The sequence below is a fragment of the Ranitomeya variabilis genome, chromosome 2, assembly GCF_051348905.1.
Source record: "Ranitomeya variabilis isolate aRanVar5 chromosome 2, aRanVar5.hap1, whole genome shotgun sequence".
Taxonomy (NCBI): Eukaryota; Metazoa; Chordata; class Amphibia; order Anura; family Dendrobatidae; genus Ranitomeya; species Ranitomeya variabilis.
In genome coordinates, this window is record NC_135233.1 from 151,667,544 (window position 1) to 151,690,201 (window position 22,658).

Genomic DNA, 22,658 nt, shown 5'->3' on the forward strand with positions numbered 1-22,658 from the left:
CCCATTGTACAGACCATAAGCATTAGCACTAAATAGAAAGGTCCGTATCTCTGGAACCATATGGCGTATTTAAAAAGCAAAAAAATGAATACTCTGGGAAGCAAAAGAGCAAAAACTGGTCATATTTGACTCGGTGACAAGTATTCTTTAAAGATTACTGCCACTCATAAATTGATGCAAATTATCCATAACTGGGAGAAATCCTAGAGATTCATTTCAATAGCTTGATCCATGCTGGTTCTTATTTGGTCCACAGAAAGAAAGCCGATGCATTCAGTGACTTTAGACATTACAAACTGTATCCATGGATGTGTCCTTGTGTCACGTACCCACAGAAGCATAGATCAGAGTACTAACGGACTGGGTCTGGATGATCATGCCAAAGTACACCTTCTTGGCATCATGTGACCCATTCTTGGAATAAAAGAACAGCTGCAGGACATGCAAGCACCTATGTATTAAGAATAAAAACCTCTATTTTCCCAAAAATCGTTCCATCCTACCTGATGAAGCTTCTCTTGTACTACTGGGATGTGCGTGAGGAGCTCCGTCCATTGGTTATCTATTTGTGCAAGTTCTGAGCGCAGTGACGCTGTATCCACCTTTTTTAGCCGGAGCAACTGGTTTCCAGTGCTTAAGACAGATGACTTTAATGAGGATTTGGCATCAACTTCTTTAGAGAATTCCTGCAATAAAAGAAGGACAAATAACACAACTTTCATGTGACATAACTATGCTTATGCTAAATTGTTTCTGAAAAGCTTCAAAAATAAATGCACCATTTTCCTGCATCAATCACTATTCCTAGTTTCAGAATGTAAAAACGGGGATAACCGGAGACTGGTCCCGATTCTTCATTGTCCTTGCATCTTTTATTTGCACCTTGTTCATTATCTACTTTGCCCCTTTTTAAGTTAACTTCACTTGTTTTTTTTCTTGTTATTTTACATTATGGGAATGATTTTTCTTTTCCAATTGTTTTAGCCTAATTCAGTATTTGCAAATTTTTTAAATGTCACCAAATTTGTATGTTAAGTACCCTAGCTGAGTACAAAATCTGTCTCATTTTATTTTTGGTCAGTTGAAGAGCAACGTGCAACATTTTTAAGGGTAGGGTGACTTTTTGCTTTAGAAAAATGCAAAAAAGGTAAAAGAGAAATAAAATAAATTAACTTTATGCAAAATCCATCAACACGTGTGCCATTTTGAATAATCTAGTACAAAAAACTGCAATGAATATCACGAGACAAAAAAGAAAAGTCACTTAAAAAACTCAGGACTTAATGGTTTAACACAGTAACTTTCCAATTTGTGTCCTGTGTATGTAGGGTTCACTCAAAAACATAACCCAACTGTATATAATATTATATAGCTCCCAGATGAAAGTAGGACCGAAACGTGCGTCGGGGCGGATGTGCAATCTCCAGGAACTTCCACACAGCAGTCGGTGTCCAAGGTACTCTATAATGCTTCTCATAAGTCCATATAGTGCACACTGATGTATATTGATAAATTCCACATATATACCTTGGCATCATATTATATTGTATTGCATTGGTAGTATTACAGGATAATCTGCATGATAATATATTGTATGATGCAACATCCCTATTATATACGTCTTGTAGTAGGCTATGTGCACACGATGCGGATTTAGTGTGGATCCGCAGCGGATTTTTCCACGCAGAAACGCTGCAGATCTATACTGTGATTTACAATACAATGTAAATCAATGTGAAAAAAAAAAGCTGTGCAGATGGTGCGGAAAAATCCACGCGAAAATGCTGCGGATTTAAAAGAAGTGCATGTCACTTCTTTTGTGCAGATCTGCAGCGTTTCTGTACCCTTCCATTATAGAAATCAGCAGTGGTAAAAACCGCAGAAAATCCGCACAAAATCCGCATAAAATCCGTGGCAAATCTGCAGCTGCGGTTTCTACCAGGAGATGTGGATTTTGTGCAGAAAATTGTGCACCCCATTCCGCAACGTGTGCACATAGCCACAAGGAGGAATTGTGCCATCCTCATCATCTAAACGTAAGGTATAGAAGAAGGTTATTTGTCATACATACCAAGAAAGCATTCAGGTGATCCCTCACTGTCTCCAGTTCCTGAGGGACAGTGACAGATTGCTCAGTCCAAAAGTCCAGCCTGTCCATTGCAGAACGCAACCAATGAAGAAGCTCAGCAGACTCATTTTTGTATCTAAAAGAAGAAACATATCTCAGTAAGCCTTTTTTTTCAACACAAAGCATCTATGCAATTATAAATGTGGGAGCCCCACACAGATCCCTATTCAATTCTCTAAGAGGTGCTGTGCCTTGAAGCACCAATGCTTAATACAATAGATATATTATTAGAGGGTCAATTAAATTTATTAATGACAATATTTTAAATTGCCTTTTCCTTTTCAATCCAATTATGTAAGAGACGAGGCTTTTATTATTTAACAATCATCTTTACAAGCCTTTTAAAAATTGAAGAATATGTATACCTTTGGGAACTATTTTTTTTACTCAATTGTATATATTTTTCACTAAAAACATGTTGGCAATAATTAAACTTTTGCACTGTTGATGTTTACAGGCATTTTCTTTTCCTGTTGTTTGATGACTGTAGAATGAGTTAACTAAGAATGCATCAGTTCTCTTGTGGAGCTTGTAACCAGTAGGAGACATACTGCATGTGTAGCTAGACAGCGACCTCTAGGGCAGAGGGACTCAGCAATACTGCTGTGATCACTGTTGTTTACTTGCATAGATTCTCCTCTGTATCAGGACATTGTGGGAAGCGTCCTTCGCATCTTGTCTGTGTTCAGTAGATGCGTTAATATATAATTAACAATTTCTTTTTGTTCAAGCATCTTTCCTGGGATTTAAACTCACAACCAATAGTAGTATGGGGAACATAAACTTTAGAAGGGAGCCACTCACTGAAATTCTAAGTATGGGAGAATTTTTTCTGCCTAAAGATCTAAATAAATTTTCTTATTTAAATGCATACTGTACTGATACAGAGCGACACATACGGTATTTATATATATGGCGAACAGTGCAAAACTTTTAATAAATCTCAATCACAAAAATTATTTGTAACCCAAACACATGCACTTAAGTAACAAAAATGCCCCCAAGAGATGTCCATATTCTTTAAGTTTTCAAGGTTCAATTCCTTACACCAAGATTTAAGAACATCTTGGCTCAGTTAAAAAGGTTATTTATTTGTTAGTACCTTGTCCAATGCTTGAGTATGCTCTCCAATCGGTTCAGTTCTTTGGACACTTTGCTGGTGTTACTCAGCCACTGTTCACCCAATTGACTCAACAAGCCTTCCAGTTCTGGACAGTTTACAGACATCAAAAGTCGTTTTCCATCTTCCAAGACCTGGTAAAGTTTTGGCTGGTGCTCTGCTGAGCTTGACCTAAAGCACTGTGGATAATTGGGAAGAAAAAGCATTACATATATTATTTGATTTTTGTACACTTAGGGAAAACTAGCTGCTATATCTAGCTTTGATCAGAAAACAATAAGTATATTTTATGCAATCACCTGATACAGTTCAATTCTTTCTGTTAGTCTTTCTTCAGATTCTTCCACTAGACCCACAACCGGCATGTTACTTTCAATTGACTCCAATTGTCTTCTCAGTTCTAGATACTTGTCTTCCAGCATCATCCATGTCTACAGATTTCAATTGAATAAATTAGTAAATTGTGAATATGGGATACAATATAATAGCATAAAACAATAAATACTACATAAAAATCTATGAATTGCTAATTGATTCTTTATACTCTACGCAAAATATTTGTGTCCAGTAGTGCTGAGGTTTATGCTACGCACTAATTGTATCAGTGTATGACAGTATGGAGAGTTTAATTCCAGTCGGATAAACACGTGGGTGAGCTGCGCTGCTGGAGTGAATCTTTTCTTCAGAAAAGATGATGAAGAAAAGGCTTTTTATTCATAATAATTAATAATGCAGTTAATCACCGTACCTGCATCTTTTTCAAGTGAAAAAACAATTGTGCAAAACATGACAAAAAAATTTTTTTTTGAAGGCCCAAAATGGATGTCAATTACATAGGGAACACCCATGGGAAAAACTTAAGCCAATAAGGAAATTAGGAAGGGAGGGAAGTTCAACTGGCAATTACAAATTGATTAAAGTTAGAGTGAAAAAAAGACCATTCTTATTGATAAAATGTAAACAGATGAATAGAGGACAAATGGCTGGAATGTAGGAGAAGTGGGATAAGAGCCCAGAATTAGCCAGTGAATAGAAACCAGAGAAGGAACATTTAACAGAGGAGCCACTATGGAGACTTTGATATCCACACTCATTCTGGTCTGAAGGGATGAAAAAAATGGCTTGTTGAGTAGAACCTCCCTAACAACAAGTTTGTCTGACTCTGATATGATTTTGGCATCTTCGGCCTTAGTCCTAGTCAACTTTTGCACAGTATTCTGAGCACTGTATTGTGGTTTCCGTCTAAATTCCCAAAAATGTGATTCAAATAGGGCCACCAAAAGAGCCATTTAATATATCACTTTGGCCTCCAATCCAGGGGTGTCAATCTTTCTTAGGCCGACACAATAGTATAGTTTTCAATGCTTTTGGGTTCACCTAAAATGAGGGACACCAACAGAACAGAGGCCAAATGGAGTACAAAAGGACTCAGTCTGCCATAAGATGTTGGCGCTATTGGAGGTTCAGTCTAAAACCTGTTTTTTAGAAAAATAAATGAACAATCAGATGCAGGGAATTAAATACATTTGAACCTGAAGTCAAGGAGAATCAGTCAGGAGGATTTAACTAACTGTATGGTCATAAAAGTCCTAGAACAACAGTAAAAATTAAACTTGTTTCATAGTAATCAGATGCGCCAATACTGAGAAGTCAAGCTTCAAAGGCACAAGCAAATTAGCTTGGATGTGAACTGGGGGCATGTCACTTAGTCTGGAACTGCAGTGAGGGTGTGTCATTGTACTCTAATTTGCTTATGATATGAAAGTTTGATTTCTCAGTGTTGGCGAATGGGATTAATACAATGCAGGCATCATGTTTAGTATTGTTCTAGGACATTTAAAGCCATAATAATGGTTTCAGTCATAAAATCGTTTGGACAAATTCCCTTTAAAGGGAATCTGTCACCCCAAAAATCGTATATGAGATAAGGCCACCGGCATCAGGGGCTTATCTACAGCATTCTGTAATACTATAGATAGGTCCCGATGTAACCTGAAAGGTAAGAAAAACAGGTGATATTATACTCACCCAGGGGCGGTCCCGCTGCGGTCCGGTTGGATGGGCGTCGTGGTCTGGGTCCGGCGCTTCCTACCTTCATACGATGACGTCCTCTTCTTGTCTTCCTGCCGCGGCTCCGGCGTAGGCGTACTTTGCCCTGTTGAGGGCAGAGTAAAGTACTGCAGTGCGCAGGTGTCGGGAAAGGTCAGAGAGGCCTGGCGCCTGCACACTGCAGTACTTTGCTCTGCCCTCAACAGGGCAAAGTATGCCTGCGCCGGAGCCGCGGCAGGAACACAAGAAGAGGACGTCATCATATGAAGATAGGTGGCGTCGGACCCAGACTACGACACCCATCGGACCTGACCGCAGCGGAACCTCCACTGGGTGAGTATAATATAACCGGTTTTCTCATCTTTCAGGTTACATCGGGGGTTTATCTACAGCATTACAGAATGCTCTAGATAAGCCCCTGATGCCGGTGGCCTTATCTCATATACGATTTTTGGGGTGACAGATTCCCTTTAATAACAACTTAGTATCTCCATCTCTGGCAGAAGAATTAATAAAAGATTTCTTTGTTTCAGACATTTTATTTCTTTCGGTAAGCAACAATAGCACAATGTAAAAGTGTCCTGAAAATAGAACGGTAACTATGTTATTGGCCAATTTGGTTCATCCTCATATTGTGATCTTGGTAATGTTGACTTTATTTAATTCATAGATTGTAAAATGGAAAACACTGGGAATGTCAGGAAAGAAGCATTAACAGTTATAGGTTTGCTGGCATATATTCCAATCCTGGATTAGTCCAGATTAGAACAGGACAGTAATTCAGTTTCCATATGCTCGTTATTTATCTACATATTTAACAGTTGACTCTCGAAGAGCACAATGACAACCAGACGAAAAGCAAAACAATGAATCATAAAAGATCCAGAGGATTGTTATCATTTTATTTCATCTCTATATTTTGTCCTGACAGCATATAATACCATATAATTTATGCGATACAAATCCTCTTACCTCAAGTATGTACTCCAGCTCTACACCCCTTTTGTGAGACTGTTTCAGTACTGCAGATGCCTTTGCCATCAAGTCTGAATGGTGCTGAGACTCTCTGGGGGAAGAATAGCTGCTGATTTTCCTAAAGAGAGTTTCTGTGAGGATCATGTGTGATTCCAATCCTTGGAAATACTCCTTGAAAAAGATGTTAAGATGTATTTATGCTGATTTTACAAATAGCTGATAATCTAATATGTGATAAATTTCCATCTTATTAGATTTAGCAGGTTTGAGGGCCATTAATATAGTTCATAGCTGGATAACACCATGGGTCATGTACACATAACGGTCTAGGATGGACACTAGATCAATACTGTATAAAACAGTATAATGATTGTGGTTAATAATGTTTTAGGATTATACATTTACCTTATGTTTATCCAACATAATGTTGACCTCATGTCTGGAAGATACAATGCATTTCTTTCCACCCGACATCTTATCCTGTCCAGTCTCAATTAGATCTGCCAGGTCTTGCAGGGCTCTTTCATACTGACTCTTGAGAGCAAGGTTCTGATTCAGACCACTTCTCCTAGAGCTGATGACCATCATAAGTTCATCATAGGTGTCCTACAGAGGGAATATGTTACTGATCTACACACTGGAGGGCTTTAGATTAAGCCTTTTTTTACATTTTGGACACAAATGAGAAAAGTAAGTTTGTGTTTTCAGTACCTGAAGTTTGGATAGCTCTTGCATGGATTGCTGATCCACCTGTAGTTTGTCTCCACATTTCTTCAACTCTGCAATTTCAGTATCCAGTTCTTTTAAACTATCTTCTGCTTGAATTATCGCCTAAGGGAAAAAATATGAGGGACATTAGGTTCGGTAACAAGTCTAAAACTCTCACAACTCTACTTTCAAAGTGGGATTGACTCGCACCAGGGTACCAAATGCTCCTCCAGTGGACCCAGTTTCTGACATCCCACATTAAGTTGATTTAGAACTAATTATGAAGACAATTCTTATGGACATGACTAACAAATAACCCACTGGAATTTTTAATTCACATCCATTATTTACACATTGATAAAAGCATTTGTTTAGAAGGAAGATGAAACTGAACATTCACATATTCTTTATAAATAGAAAGTGACCACCGGTAGTTTCCTCCATTTACTCAGATTCTTTACGACACAGACCATCTACTTGGCAAAAAATTAATTACCGTACTTATTTAAGCCTCATTATATTAAACGAAAACATACATTTTCCTGAAAATGACCACTGTCGCCCTGGGCACCTCTCCTATATATTAATTTGCACCATTGGCAACTGAATTCACTTTTCCCTGAATGATTAGTATCTAACAGCTTTGTAGGTAGTCACAGGATCTGTCAGCTTAGAACAGACACTAATGGAAAATTACAATTCAAAACTAGGACGAATATAATATTAGCAGTAATGCAACAAAAAAAAAACTTGGATTGATCTTTAATGTCTGCAGTTGAAACCTTAGTGACTTTATTGGGTTTTTAAATGTTCTTTGCTTCAGTATGAGACAGTGAGTTTATGAATGCTTTCCTTATATCGGATATACTGCAAACAATAGTTACATCTGGTGACCTATTTATGATTCATCTTTGTAATATCTGCATTTATTTATTTTACTTGCTTATATAGTGCCATCTTATTCCAAAGTGTTTTATAGACATCATCATGCTTTCAGTGTGTCTTTGGCGTACGGGAGAAAACACGTCAACACGGGGAAAACATACAAACTCCTTGCAGATGTTGTCCTTGCTGGGATTTGAACTCAGGACCCCAGTGCCGCACTACATCTGCTAACCACTACATAATAATGATGACACTGGCAAGTTATGAACTCAAGCTTCTACATATGCTTCATATATTCTATTCAATATATTCCATTCCATTAGTTACGCAGTAAAAAGGGAAAATATGACAGATGATTTTCGGCCATCCCTAACAACTTTTTGCTATATGCTCATGCACACACCATGATTTAGCTCAAACTTCTTGTTACAAGTGCTCTGTGGGGACATTCAGTGTCTTATTGCCAACACCAACAAAAATTAGGTTGGCGCGAAAAAACATCTGTCAGACATTCTCTTTGATTGTGTAACTGACGGAATGGAATATATCATAGATATAGATAGATATATAGAATCTGAGTTCATGACTTGGTACTGGTAGTGGTCGGCAGATGTAGTGTGTCCGATGTTGCCTGTCAGGTGGCTCATCCCAGTGCGGCTTTCTTGTCATAGCCAATACAGGCTCAATTCCTTGTTGTGGAGTGATACGTGAAGTAGGGAATTGTGGATATTCTGAGCTGCTGGTGGGTGGAGAGGCAAGTCCATGTACACAAAAAATAGGTTTGCTGCTTTTATAGTCAAATTTTTCGAAGTTTACCTACTTCTTCAGGTCAAAAACCTGAAGAAGTAGGTAAACTTCGAAACGCATCAACAATAAAAGCCACAAACCTATTTTGTACCTGGACTTGCCTCTCCACCCACCAGCAGGGCAGAATATCCACAATTCCCTACTTCACGTAGCACAATTCCTTTCTTCACGTATGTATGTGATCTGATGACTCATGGACCTGCGGGATTCTATACCTACCAAATCAGGTGAGCACAACCTTTTTTATTCCTTAAATTTACACCAGATAAACCCTATTGCGCTTTCTGCTCCCTAGTCCTTTTATCATTGTTGTGCAGTGGTCAGGTCAGAGGGGGATACAGGATGACTGCAGTTACATAAGTAAAACTTTTTTAGAAAAATGTTAGTACACTACCAAGTCCTAAAGCTAAATTTTATTTTTTTCACCTGGTTACACAAAAAATATGCAGTCTAAGAGAGGCCTCTCATAGAGCTTATTCTTTGTTAGTCAGAACGGAATTTTTAAGCACTTGCTCCAGCAATAGTGTACCTACAGTTAAAAGTTTATTATCATTGATAAGCTGGTAAATGCTACTACTATTTTATTATTTCCAACTGTTTATGGCCAACTATTAAAGGGACACTACTGATAAAGGCTCACTTAGCTAGATTTCCTCTCAGGCTGCATGCTAGCTGCTGTTTCTGTATCTGTAGACATTTCCAAGGTAGATATTTGAGTCGATTCTTTATCAATGTACCTGGCGTTATTTTACAGAACATAGTTATATATTATCTGTATAAGAGCTATTTCCTATGATTTCAAGTAGAAAATCCTATGCATAGAATTGCAACCTTTACAAGTTAACACAAGGATAAATATTTTTCTTTAGCTATAGGGGCTCATTTAGACATCTGTTTTCCATGTACAGGTACTATCTGTGCTTTTCACGGATTAAATTCATACCTATCATAGTCTTGATTGATTGGTCAAAGCAAAATTGCACAGGCATACCGGAATTGATCGAAGTTTTGGATAAAAATCGCTAATGGGCCACTGAAAGAAACTGGACAGCACTTGGAAGCCATCATGGATTGGTTGATAAGAGAAACTGGAGAAACATTTTTTCTTTCTCATCTGAGAAAAACTGATAAAACACAGACCAAACTCTGATGGCACGCTGAGGAAACTCAGACCAAACTCTGATGACACACTGAGGAAACTCAGTTCAAACTTTGATGACACGCTGAGGAAACTCAGTCCAAACTCTGATGACACGCTGAGGAAACTCAGTCCAAACTCTAATGACACGCTGAGGAAACTCAGTCCAAACTCGGACGACAAGCTGAGGAAACTCAGTCCAAACTCTGATACACGCTGAGGAAACTCAGTCCAAACTCTGATGACACTCTGAGGAAACTCAGTCCAAACTCTGATGACACGCTGAGGAAACTCAGTCCAAACTCTGATGACACTCTGAGGAAACTCAGTCAAAACGTGGATGACAAGCTAAGGAAACTTAGTACAAACTATGATGACACGTTGAGGAAACTCAGTCCAAACTATGATGACATGCTGAGGAAACTCAGTCCAAACTCTGATGACACGCTGAGGAAACTCAGTCCAAACTCTGATGACACGTTGAGGAAACTCAGTCCAAACTATGATGACATGCTGGGGAAACTCAGTCCAAACTCTGACGACAAGCTGAGGAAACTCAGTCCAAACTCTGATGACATGCTGAGGAAACTCAGTCCAAACTCTGATGACACGCTGAGGAAACTCAGTCCAAACTCTGATGACACGTTGAGGAAACTCAGTCCAAACTATGATGACATGCTGGGGAAACTCAGTCCAAACTCTGACGACAAGCTGAGGAAACTCAGTCCAAACTCTGATGACATGCTGAGGAAACTCAGTCCAAACTCTGATGACACGCTGAGGAAACTCAGTCCAAACTCTGATGACACTCTGAGGAAACTCAGTCCAAACTCGGACGACAAGCTGAGGAAACTCAGTCCAAACTCTGATACACGCTGAGGAAACTCAGTCCAAACTCTGATGACACTCTGAGGAAACTCAGTCCAAACTCTGATGACACGCTGAGGAAACTCAGTCCAAACTCTGATGACACTCTGAGGAAACTCAGTCCAAATGTGGATGACAAGCTGCGGAAACTTAGTACAAACTACGATGACACGTTGAAGAAACTCAGTCCAAACTATGATGACATGCTGAGGAAACTCAGTCCAAACTCTGATGACACGCTGAGGAAACTCAGTCCAAACTCTGATGACACGTTGAGGAAACTCAGTCCAAACTATGATGACATGCTGAGGAAACTCAGTCCAAACTCTGACGACAAGCTGAGGAAACTCAGTCCAAACTCTGATGACATGCTGAGGAAACTCAGTCCAAAATCTGATGACACGTTGAGGAAGCTCAGTCCAAACTATGATGACATGCTGAGGAAACTCAGTCCAAACTCTGACGACAAGCTGAGGAAACTCAGTCCAAACTCTGATGACATGCTGAGGAAACTCAGTCCAAACTCTGATAAAAAAAATACTGCTGAAACGCAGTCCGTATTTTGAAAATAAACGGACATCTGAATGAGCCCTTATTGTCATAACCAAAATTAAGAGTTTCCATGAGGTTCCTGTGCCTGGTCATAGGGACAAGAACTGGTCATGTCAATGAGTCAGATTATGATATTCATACAAATGGCTGATGCGATGGCATAGAACTTACCTACTCCCATTAAGGCTTCCTTGATTAATATTTTTTGCAAACATTTTAAATTGCATCATACCCCTTATACCACTCTGCGCTGCCCATTGCATTTAAGCCAGAAACATTGTAAGTGGACCTATAATTAGGTGACCAGAGTTTTGGAAACTTGAAGAAAATAGTGTATATTTTAGGCAGAAGCCGATGCAGAGGAAATGTGGTAACATACCTTGATGGCCATATAAAAATCTTCATTTTGACCAACACAGATTTGCTAGTATCATCATAACCACATAGAAGGATGTCTAACATTACCTAAAACTGCCTTTACTTTACTTTCTCAATGCAATGGCAATCAGAAAGACACCTTTCAGCTTCTGCTTTTACACTAAGCCCTGCAAAGACAGATAGAGTTCACACAGAAATGTCCCCTAATTGCCCCTATTTTTGGGCAGCAGTCACTGCATAGAAATGCTTTTCCTTTGTCTTGTAATGGATAGCTATAAACGGTCCATCAACTGCATAAAATGTTTTATAAACGTACTTTTTTTTCGTTTGCTAAGAAATTAATTTCTTTCTAAATTGTTTTGGAAAAAAAAAGTGACCAAGTGTATGCAATATTTGCCAACCAAGCTGGACTGACAGCTGCAGCTTGTACTGAGCAGTGTGAGATGTCAGCAGATGCAGTAAAGGGGGACACTAAGGAGCTGTCAGTCAGGATTGGTGTTGGGAGCCTGAGTTCACACCTTCAAAAAGTATTGCACATCCATTCTGACATGGATTTTTCAAAGTAAGTACACTAGCCTCATCAGGCTGAAGATATATATTTACAATGTACCAAGTACAGTTTATATGATAAAATATGATGACAATGGTATTCATGTTATTTTTCATGTTGCATACTGGTTCTGCAAACACTAATGTTGGTGTAAAGGCCAAGGTATCCTTAGAGCATGTCTGCTCAGTGAGTACTATGACATAAGATGAGAACCCCTTGCCTGAAATATATAAGGAGAACAGCCGGCTGTACACTGGGAAGGGCCTCCAGAGACAGATATCATATTCTCTCCGGATTAATCTTGAATAGTTTCTCTTTTATTAGACTCACTACTACACACACTAATAATTTCATACTCAGAAAGTAAACAGGCGGTCTTTTTATTCAGCACATTTATTACAGAAAACAATATATATATATTTATTGTTCACCATTTGCTGGTGTTAATCATAAGTGCTCTGTAAGTGTACAAAAAATGAAGAAATACAAAACTTTGCCACAAAACCCTTCCATGCCTGTCCAATAAAAAGAATCCATTAAGCAACTGAATCAATAGTGGTTTAGTAAAATACTGTACCTGATCGGATCTGAGGGAAATCATAGAGGTGGGCAACTCAGTGTCATTATACAAAGATAATACTAAAGCAGATCTGTCAGAAAAATATTCTTCTCCAAGAATGGGTTAATATGAAGACATAGCTACTGGCTCCCCATCCTCCGAGTCCTCACCAGAGACTGAGACCAGCCATGGATCCGGATCCATACAGATCCATACCGATCCAAGCCGGCCATCAATAACTGGTGAGAATCATGTGGGAGGCCGGAGGGGTTCTTTTATGTATGAAAGAATACAGGTAGGTCCGCCACTTTCTGAAACCTCCGTCAATTTGCTGCTATTATGGGGGCAGTGGTAATCAGTCAGACATTACCTTTCCCCAGCAGTGGGGTCTCCATGTCCAGATTATGTAATCACAGGCTCCTGACACTTAGTGGCTTTCCTCTCTGGCATACAGTGGGGGGCTTCTGAGCTCCCCGTATGACGTACATATACACAAACAGAACATACAGAATGAGGACGTCGTGAAAGGAATCAATCTTGTAAAACAATGTGTTATGCTGTCTTTCTCTGGTACCACATTTGCTCTGTGTCCTCTACTATTATGGTGGAAGTAGGTGATATCTTACTGAAGACAGATGCACAGAGGTGATGAAAAGTCTACAGCATGCATAAAAAAGCTCTGCACATTGTTAGCGAGATCGTGGAATGCGCCCCATTTGGTGGAGGGTCCCTGTAGATTGAAGAAAAGGACAGAATCCCTGAAAATATGAAAGGCAAGAAAAAGTCATTCAATTCCAGACACAGACAGATGAGGAGGACACGTGCAGAACGCACTGCAGCCGGCCGAACTTCTCTGACACCTTGTGACCTTGCTGGTGAGAGCGTTCTGTCATGCAAGTCTACCATGATATTAGGGTGGTTGGTCCTGAGGATGTTGCCATATTTGAAGCTGGGGAAGATATTCCTAGCAACAACAGCTTGCATTGGCTTCTTACAGGACTAGAAGACCTTCCTCAATTTCATTATTATTTCAAACGGTCAGCAGGTTTTAGCTAAGTAATCTGAGAGCAGCCTGATGTAGGGGCAGAGACCCTGATCCCAGCAATGTATCACTTACTAGGTTGTGTTTTGCATTTTCAATAAAATCAATGTTTTATCAGCAGGAGATTATCACTACTGGACTAGGTGTATCATGCCTCTGGGTTCAGATATTCACCAGTTATGTCAATATCTAAGGGGAAAGACTTTTCAAAAATGGGTAAAGTCTTATGTGTCAAGATGAAGAAAATCATTGTTCTGTGCAGGACAATGATTATTACTACAACAGGAAGGAAATATCTGAGTGGCTGCTGTGAGTTGTGCACTTTGCTAGGCTCTGTTCACATGTCAGCCAAAACCAGACAAACGGTGATCGGTTACATCAGCTATGCAAACGGAAGCAGCGGGCCCCCACTGATTATTATGGGGCCGTATGGCTAGAACAGAAGGACAGGTTCTGCAATAATGGATGAGCTTGCATTCTCAGAACTGATGCAAAGGATAATTTCTTCTGTTTGTCGGTTCCTAAAATGGCAGACAATGACAGAACGGAAATGTGTGCAGAGCCTTAGACAGTAATCAGAGACATAGACAGACGCAATGTAACACGAATGAAGGAAAGCCAAGACAGGAATATAGAGAACCCACCGAGTCCATTATGGTAACAGGAGGGAAAGCTTTATATAGCTCCCTATAGCTTTCTAAATCTTACACACTAAGGAGGTTTGTGCTCTTTATATTGAACATTGCACAATAAGATTCATTAATTACTTTTCAGCATAAAAAATTGTAATTAGGACTAATGAATAGGAGCTATATAAACAAAGACCATATGCTTTACTGTAGTTGGTGCTCAAGCAGGTTTCCAACCCGTTGATGGGTAAAACTTATACTTGGCACTTAATAGATGTGTATAGTTTGTAGAATTAGCAGTATTCAGTATGTGTAAATCCAGTAAACACTGGGAATCAAGGTAGAAGGAGAGGCTGTACAGATGAATCATTCTTGTAGTGTCCTAAGCAAACCTGGCCCCTGCCGTGACGCGGTGGATACAAACTACAGGTTTTTACAGACTTGTTCACTGTGCAAGTGGCCCATGTGTTTCTGGATCTATAATTGTTCTCTTGTATCTACAAGACTGGGGAGTCCACCACTCCTCTGTGGGTCATTTGCACTGAAGCTGTTCCATCCAGCATGTCCACATTGATATTTTCTCTCTGAACCCTGCTTATACAGGTACTATACAGATGATCAGGTTTTTAAATACATCAGATAGGGATTATATACATTAGTTAGGACTGCTCTATTATGGGTATACCTTGACGATTGGTGGAGCAGCTTAATATACATTTTTTTGCAAAAAAAACGTATTAACTAAATACCCTGTATTTTTTTACATCTTTTGACTAGCACTTGCTTATTTACTGTGACTTTTTTTCAACAGAGTATTTTTGACGTCACTGTGCTTTTTTTTTTTTTTTTTTTTGTGTCTTCTGGATACAAACTACACAGCAGTCGGTAACTGATGACCCAACACGGTCTGAGGAGCAATTTCCTTAGTTAATGTAGAAAGACATAAATCCAAATCCATGCGACACATTCATAACAGAACCAGACCAAACTGTTTATCACTCACATAATGGTAATTCTGCTTTACGTCACCTGTCTTGTCTATGGCATTTTGATGTGCTGTGTTGTGCATAAAGTTGTGATTCTTCAGAACTTCTTTTAGTCTATGCCTGATGAAGAGACCTGCGTAGTCTCGAAAGCTTGCAATTTACCATCTTTTCAGTTAGCCATTAAAGGTATCGACCACTGAGGACTCAATTCTAAATATTTTTCTTTATAGTTTAGGAAGGATCATACAGAAGTGACAGTATCCACTAGGGTAACATACAAAAGTGATTAAACCTTTATTCCTTTATTACAAAAGTTCTTGTAAGTTCTTGTTCTCCCATCCTGCACAGAGCATTAGTAATGGAGGAATATAAGTTTTATCACTTTAAAGCTGTTGCTTCTTTATGATTTTTTGGTGCATATACTCAAGAGAAATCCTCGGGCTCGTGACTTTTTGTGTTTCTTTGCTAAGGAATGAGTGTGCTGCGGGCATTTTTTCTTTTCTAATAATGTTCAGTTGCTCCCGGTATCTATTCCAACTGTGGTGGGTGGTCAGTAACGGTTCTTACCATGTAGGGTACAAATGGCTACAAAAGTGAAATGGGTTATTTTTCCTAAGTTTGGGTCAAATAATGTTTTGGAAAGGTTGCAATTGTTAGACATGTGTACTTTCCACCTACATAGAAACTGTTCATGCAGATTTAATTGATCATATTAGTTATTGAGGATTGTTTTACCTTCTTACATTTTTTAGGATTTCTTAATCAGATCTTATGCACATATTACCTGCATTTGGTCTTTTGCCGGCCTCTCAGCTGCTTCCGCAAGTTTGTGCAATATGATGTATTTGTTATCAGCCAAGGACGTGAAGAGCAACTTCAGATCATTCTGCAAAAAAAAACAGTCAAAAACATGAGACTCTTACAACTTACTGTAACATTTATGAGGCCAATATGATGAATTACCTTATCTTTTATACTTTAATTAGCTTGTTTTGTTGAATTTGTCTACTCAAGTCAATTGTAGCATTATTATACATCATATCACAGATAAAGCAAAAAAGTTTAGCTTGTGCAGGACTTAAAGGGAACCTGTCACCCCCAAAATCGAAGATGAGCTAAGCCCACCGGCATCAGGGGCTTATGAACAGCATTCTGTAATGCTGTAGATAAGCCCCCGATGTATCCTGAAAGATGAGAAAAAAGAGGTTAGATTATACTCACCGAGGGGCGGTCTCGCTGCGGTCCGGTCCGATGGGTGTCGCGGTCCGGGCCTCCCATCTTCTTACGATGACGTCCTCTTCTTGTATTCACGCTGCGGCTCCGGCGCAGGCATACTTTGTCTGTCCTGTTGAGGGCAGAGCAAAGTACTGCAGTGCGCAGGGTCTCTCTGACCTTTCCCGATGCCTGCGCACTACAGTACTTTGCTCTGCCCTCAACAGGACAGACAAAGTATGCCTGCGCCGGAGCCGCAGCGTGAATACAAGAAGAGGACATCATCCTATGAAGATAAGAGGCCCCGGACAGGACCACGATGCACATCAGATCGGACCGCCCCTGGGTGAGTATAATCTAACCTCTTTTTCTCATCTTTCAGGATACATCAGGGGCTTATCTACAGCATTACAGAATGCTGTACATAAGCCCCTGATGCCGGTGGGCTTAGCTCATCTTCGATTTTGGGGGTGACAGGTTCCCTTTAAAGAAACTAAACATCTTTATTTTTACCTATAAAAAAATTTGTAAATCAATATAAAGTAAAGTTACTTTTGCTTAAATAATAAAGAGTGAAACATAAATAGGGATTTTTGTGTACTTACGGTAAAATCATTTTCTCCGAGCCACTCATTGGGGGACACAGCATGAACTACGGTCCTGTGTCCCCCAATGTGGCGAAGGAGAAATTCCTTATTGAAGTTTTTTAATTCAACTATACATCCAAAGACGATTCTATACAGTAAAGATATAGCTTTATAATACAGAGCCATTTATGTCTTCTTCTGTATAACTCAAAGCCTTCAAAATCACGGCTCCTTAGATTAAGGTATACAGTATACACTTCCAAGTTAAACAGGTTGTTTGCTCTAAAGGCTCAGAATGAGTTAAGAAATTTAAAAATAAAAGCAATTTTCACTTTATCCCTCAAGACTCCCATTTCAGCAATGCCCCCTCTATTGTCAGCAGCAACTACGACCAACCCAAAGAAACATGTGACTGATGTGTATGCAGAAGGCTACTAATTGGCAACTATATGGTGAGAGAAGGCGACAAACATATTGTATATGCTAAAACCTGTCAACATCTGTGGAATCCAATGAACACACACTGTATGAGAAACAAATTATATAACACAATATGGAGCCGCATTGTAATATTGTAAGATACATTACTATAAATATAGGACATTCATTAATACATTAATGTAAAATTGTATTGCTATAAGCAAATTATGGAAATACTTGAAGAAAAGAAACAAGATATGAAAAGGTACCTGGAAGGTCAGAAGGTCCTGTATTCTTTCTTTCATCTGACAACATCTGTTGTTCACCACTGATTCTAAGGAGTTCAGTCTTCCCAGAAGACAATGTAAGGTATCCTCAATGACCTCATTGTGGTCTCCACTGCTCGTAAATGTTTGGAAAAACAGAGTCTTGTTCTTGTCCATTTCTTCAGTCATTTCTTTTATGTCTTTTGCTAAAGTCTATACAGAAAGCAGAAATAAAATATAATAAAGCCAATTAAATCAGAGGAATATTAAGATGTACACCTTTGGTACCCCTAGTATATTTCTCCAAAATAAGTGTTGGGTTGCTTCTCCATATACTCAAGATGGCTATTTCTCTGAATTTGAAAAGTACTGCTTCACTCGCTAATTTCATCTGCACAAAAGGATTCTGAATGTCTGGAAGAAAGAATGCTTTCCTCTGAATGCCCATCCTTGTGGGTCTTGTATTCTACATGATCTCTAAATTTCCTGAGACATGGATTTTAGTTTACACGACTTATTTTTGTTTATACACACTCATTAAATGGTTGACTCCTCCAGCTGAAATAGGCAAGCGCAGCCAACTTTTATCTGATGTGTATGAGGGCCTTAATTATAGCATAGATGAAACCTTCAAGATTTCCCAAGAATGACTAATGATCTCAATCAATAATGACACCTGTATTTTATGTTGCTTTCTGAACTACTGCTGCCTACTTTCAGGGACCGGAGTATCATTTCTGGTATAAAAAACAATGGCACTTTTGCTGAACCTGAGTGGCGGGTGTACCCACTCCCTGTCCATCTCCTTCCCAGTTCCACCTATTTTGGCACTGCTGGTTTAAAGTGGCGCAAAAACACCAAATATCGAATCATTTTTGCAAAACTCCATGTTAAACCAACATTTTGAAACATTTTAAAGCGTTTTTTTATAACAGTTTTCTGGAGAAAGCACTTTGATGAATCGCCCAGTAGTGCAAAATATTAAGGCATTACGTTAATAAAATATAGCACTGGTCACCTCTTCGTTGTAAAGGCATGTTTCTGTCTGTTCTGGCTGAAGAGCTGTTTGTACAAAAAGACGTTCTTCTACATCATCCAACCAAGTTGAAGTGGCTGAAACAGCTTCATAAAGTTTCTTCTCTAGCGGAAGGATCTTCTTTTCCCCAACTCCATTCTAAAAGAAAACAGAAAAAAAGTAATAATGTAAAATGTTATCTGTATCAAACTAGGGAACGATCTATCCTTGTTGTTATAATGTGACTTATTGAAAATCACATTATTAGTACTCATTCAATGTACCTGAGAAGAAACATCTTCCAATGCTTGGTTCAACCCATCCAGAATGTTGGCAACCGCTGACTTGTCTTGAATTTGTTTATCTCCTTTGTAAAAAGGCACCCCGGAAATAATTCTATTAGTCTTGTTAAAAATCTGTTTAGAAAAAATATATGTCAGTGTGAGAACAAAGAACAGTGTAAAGATTGTCAACATTGCACTACAACTATATGGCTGATGGTGGCCGAGAACAAAGGTAAGCTATTCTCCATAATTACCGGCTGCTCTTGCTCCTGTTGTAAAGCATTTTGCACTAATTTCTCCTTGGTGCAGAGTTCTTGGTGCAGGGTTTCCCATTTCTTTCTCATTTGGTCTGGTGATGTAGGCTTCCCACCTTCCAGGCCTAATTCCCTAGACAAAGAGTCTGGTCCATCACTATATAGACAAAGAGGAAATATATAGTTATCACACATTACTATCATTAATTCTAAGGCTATAATACACTATAAAATTTGTGGATGGGTTGATGTCACTAGTTTCCATCATGTACTTTCACCAATTAGAATTTCCATATGTAAATAAAGGAAGAGGAAAGGAGAATATACTATACCTAATATTCAGCCGATCACTTGTTGTCTGCTGATTAATTATTTCACCTCCACGACTTGCAACAGATTGCAATAATTTCTTCTGTTCAGCGAGTTCCTGTTCCAGTTCCTGATGCACAATGCCAAAAACAGTAATGGTTACATTGTACTGAATATATGGAAATGGTATTTCTCATTTTATTCACTACAAAAATATTGTCTTTACAAAACAGGATACAGGACGCAGACCAATATACAAAGCCTATGTTAGGTCACAATATTTCAGTAATACAAAAACTGCAGTAGCAATTTGACAAGTCATAGTACTTATGAAAATATAAGCCACCAAGATGTTTTCACTAACCAACCGAGCTTCGAGGGCTTAACGTTTGATCAATCCCCTCTTCTCCTACCTATGTCGGATCTGCAACCATCTGTTCCATTCTATCTCTATTGTTTCCAACAATGCAGTTCCTATAAGTACCAGCTACAGTGGATATAAAAAGTCTACAGACCCTTGTTAAAATGCTAGGTTTTTGTACCTTTTTCTACCTTTAATCTCACCTATAGTTTGTACAATTTAATTGAAAAAAATCAAAAGATTTTTTTGGATGAAAAATAAAAATAAAGAACTAAAATAATGTGGTGACATAAATATGCACACTTATAAGCTAATACTTTGTTGAAGTTCAGTCTTTTTTGGGTAGGAGTTTATCATTATGGCGCATTTAGAATTTACTATATTTGGCTTCTTTTCCTTGCAGTTGCCCTCCAAATCTGTCAGATTGTGAAGGCATCTCTTGTGTACAGCGCCCTCTTCAGGTCAACTCACAGATATTGAATTGAATTCACGTTGGGGATCTGGCTGGGCCATTCCAAAACTTTGATCTTATTTGGGCAAAGCAACTCTTTTGTCAATTTGGAGGTATGCTTAGGGTCATTGCAAAATTTCTCTTCATCTTCAGTTTTTTAGCAGAAGCTTGAACGTGTTGTGCAAAATGGACTGATATTTGCAACTGTTCATAATTCCGTCCATCTTGATATAATGCTCCAGGTACAGCTCTAACAAACAGCCCCTAACTATAATGTTGCTTTCACCATGCTTCACTGTGGGTATGGTGTTCTTTTGGTGAAGCACAATGTTGGCTTTGTATGAATCACAACTTTTGGAACGATAACCAGGAAGATCAACTTTGATATCAGGCAATAGCGCATTTTTTCACATACTTTTGGAAAACGATGAAGGTTTTGGAAAAATATAACTGGGCCTAGAAGTATTTCTGTGTATGAAAATGCTTCTATCTTGTCACCCTACACCACAGGCTAGACTTATAAAGAAGAGATTGTTGTCTTATGCAGTACACAACCAGTTCTTGCCAGAAATTCCTGCAAATACTTTAAGGTTGCTGTAGGTCTCTTGGCAGCCTCCACGACCAATTTTCTTTTTGTCAATTTTTGAAGTACATCCAGTTCTAGTTAACGTCACTGTTACGCCACATTTAAGCCACGTCTTGGTGACCATCGTAACAGTTTTCCATGGAATGCCTTGGAATTTTTTTATACTCTTCTCCTTACTGATAACTGTCAGCAATATGATCCCCTTGATGTGTTGTAAGCTGTTTACAGACCAAGGCTTATACTGTAAAATGCAACTAAGAAAATGTCAGGAAAATTCTTCCAGAACAGCTAAACTTTACATGAGGGTTAATCAGAATCACTGTAAATGATGGCAGTTGTGCACTAACTACTATTAAATATGAGTCTAAATGTGATTGGCTAATTCTGAACACAACCACATCCTCAATTATAAGAGTGTGTTCACGCTTATGCAACCACATTACTTTAGTTTTTATTTATACAGTTTATGAGATACAATAAAAGTGGAAAATGTTCTGTAATAATTTTTTCTGATATGATTTTGTGATAAGACAAAAATCTAGCATTTTAACAGAAGTGTGCATACTTGATATCCACTGTATGTATAGGTCTACACTGCCATCGTGACTAAGTTACGTGGCCAATCTGGATGGGTCTTATCGTAAAAAATGTGCCAATGGCAGCCTTTACGGTATGGTGTGTGAGGTAAAAATAAATACACAAACTTGTAAAGACAGGATAGTTATCATGTTAACAACAGAAGCATTTACCTTTTGTTTCTGAAGACTGCTCTGCTTTTGTAGAGATCGGGTAGTATGTGCCTGAGCAAGCCATTCCTGGACACTGGGACTTTGTGAAGAAGACAGCTCTAACTCAGACTCTGCTTTTTCATGGTACGTCCCCTGATCAAGGATAAGTAAAAGGCTACAATTTGGTATGCCAAAGAGATCACCTCAATACGAAAATAAATGGAGGTTTAAAGAAAGGAAAAATCAGAAGATACATTTCTTCTTATTCAAATCATACATTAAAATTTTAGCATGTATTTGACTATACACTGCCCATTATTTCATTTTAGCAAATCTTTATTTACGTTTGCTATTACAAACCTATAGATATTGGCTGGTGTAACCTATCATTTCTTTGCCTTGTGCTCCCGATTGTACAACTTTACACTAAGCAAGGTCCAATAAAGTGAAGGAAAGTGCAAGCCTGTTTTGTCTCTACATCAGGCGTGTAGCTCCCCCAGTGTCCCAGCTTGATAAGCGAACTGTTTATTAGTTGTTACAAGTGTCCGCTGCCTTGCCTATTAAATCCCTAAAATCTGAAGCCAATTTTATTGACCTACATGATCTAACACATAAGGTTAGATTACATTACAAACGGGCTAGTACACATCCTATAGTTCTGACTGATCGGGAATATCGATGCTCCTGCCGCCATAGTATGAATGCGTTAATCTCTTCAGTCACTTAATACGTTCACGTCATAGTTTCTGATTAAGATTATGTGACGTAAAGCAGAAGAAGTCACTCAATCACATGTTACTTCTGCTGGCACG

General features: G+C 38.8%; 1 protein-coding gene across 5 annotated transcripts in view; it reads right to left on the minus strand.

Moving 5' to 3' along the window:
* Nucleotides 1-22,658, minus strand: part of SYNE1 (spectrin repeat containing nuclear envelope protein 1) — a 667,130-nt gene that overhangs the window by 119,382 nt on the left and 525,090 nt on the right. For all 5 annotated transcript variants that reach the window (XM_077283091.1, XM_077283090.1, XM_077283089.1 and 2 more), the window contains 14 exons: nucleotides 21,868-21,999; nucleotides 19,744-19,850; nucleotides 19,412-19,568; nucleotides 19,158-19,289; nucleotides 18,877-19,032; nucleotides 17,862-18,071; nucleotides 16,158-16,259; nucleotides 6,984-7,103; nucleotides 6,678-6,878; nucleotides 6,270-6,443; nucleotides 3,548-3,679; nucleotides 3,231-3,427; nucleotides 2,072-2,204; nucleotides 504-686 (listed from right to left, as the gene is read on the minus strand). In XM_077283091.1, the coding sequence (XP_077139206.1) occupies nucleotides 504-686; nucleotides 2,072-2,204; nucleotides 3,231-3,427; nucleotides 3,548-3,679; nucleotides 6,270-6,443; nucleotides 6,678-6,878; nucleotides 6,984-7,103; nucleotides 16,158-16,259; nucleotides 17,862-18,071; nucleotides 18,877-19,032; nucleotides 19,158-19,289; nucleotides 19,412-19,568; nucleotides 19,744-19,850; nucleotides 21,868-21,999 (2,136 nt within the window). The remainder of the gene's footprint in view (nucleotides 1-503; nucleotides 687-2,071; nucleotides 2,205-3,230; nucleotides 3,428-3,547; nucleotides 3,680-6,269; nucleotides 6,444-6,677; nucleotides 6,879-6,983; nucleotides 7,104-16,157; nucleotides 16,260-17,861; nucleotides 18,072-18,876; nucleotides 19,033-19,157; nucleotides 19,290-19,411; nucleotides 19,569-19,743; nucleotides 19,851-21,867; nucleotides 22,000-22,658) is intronic.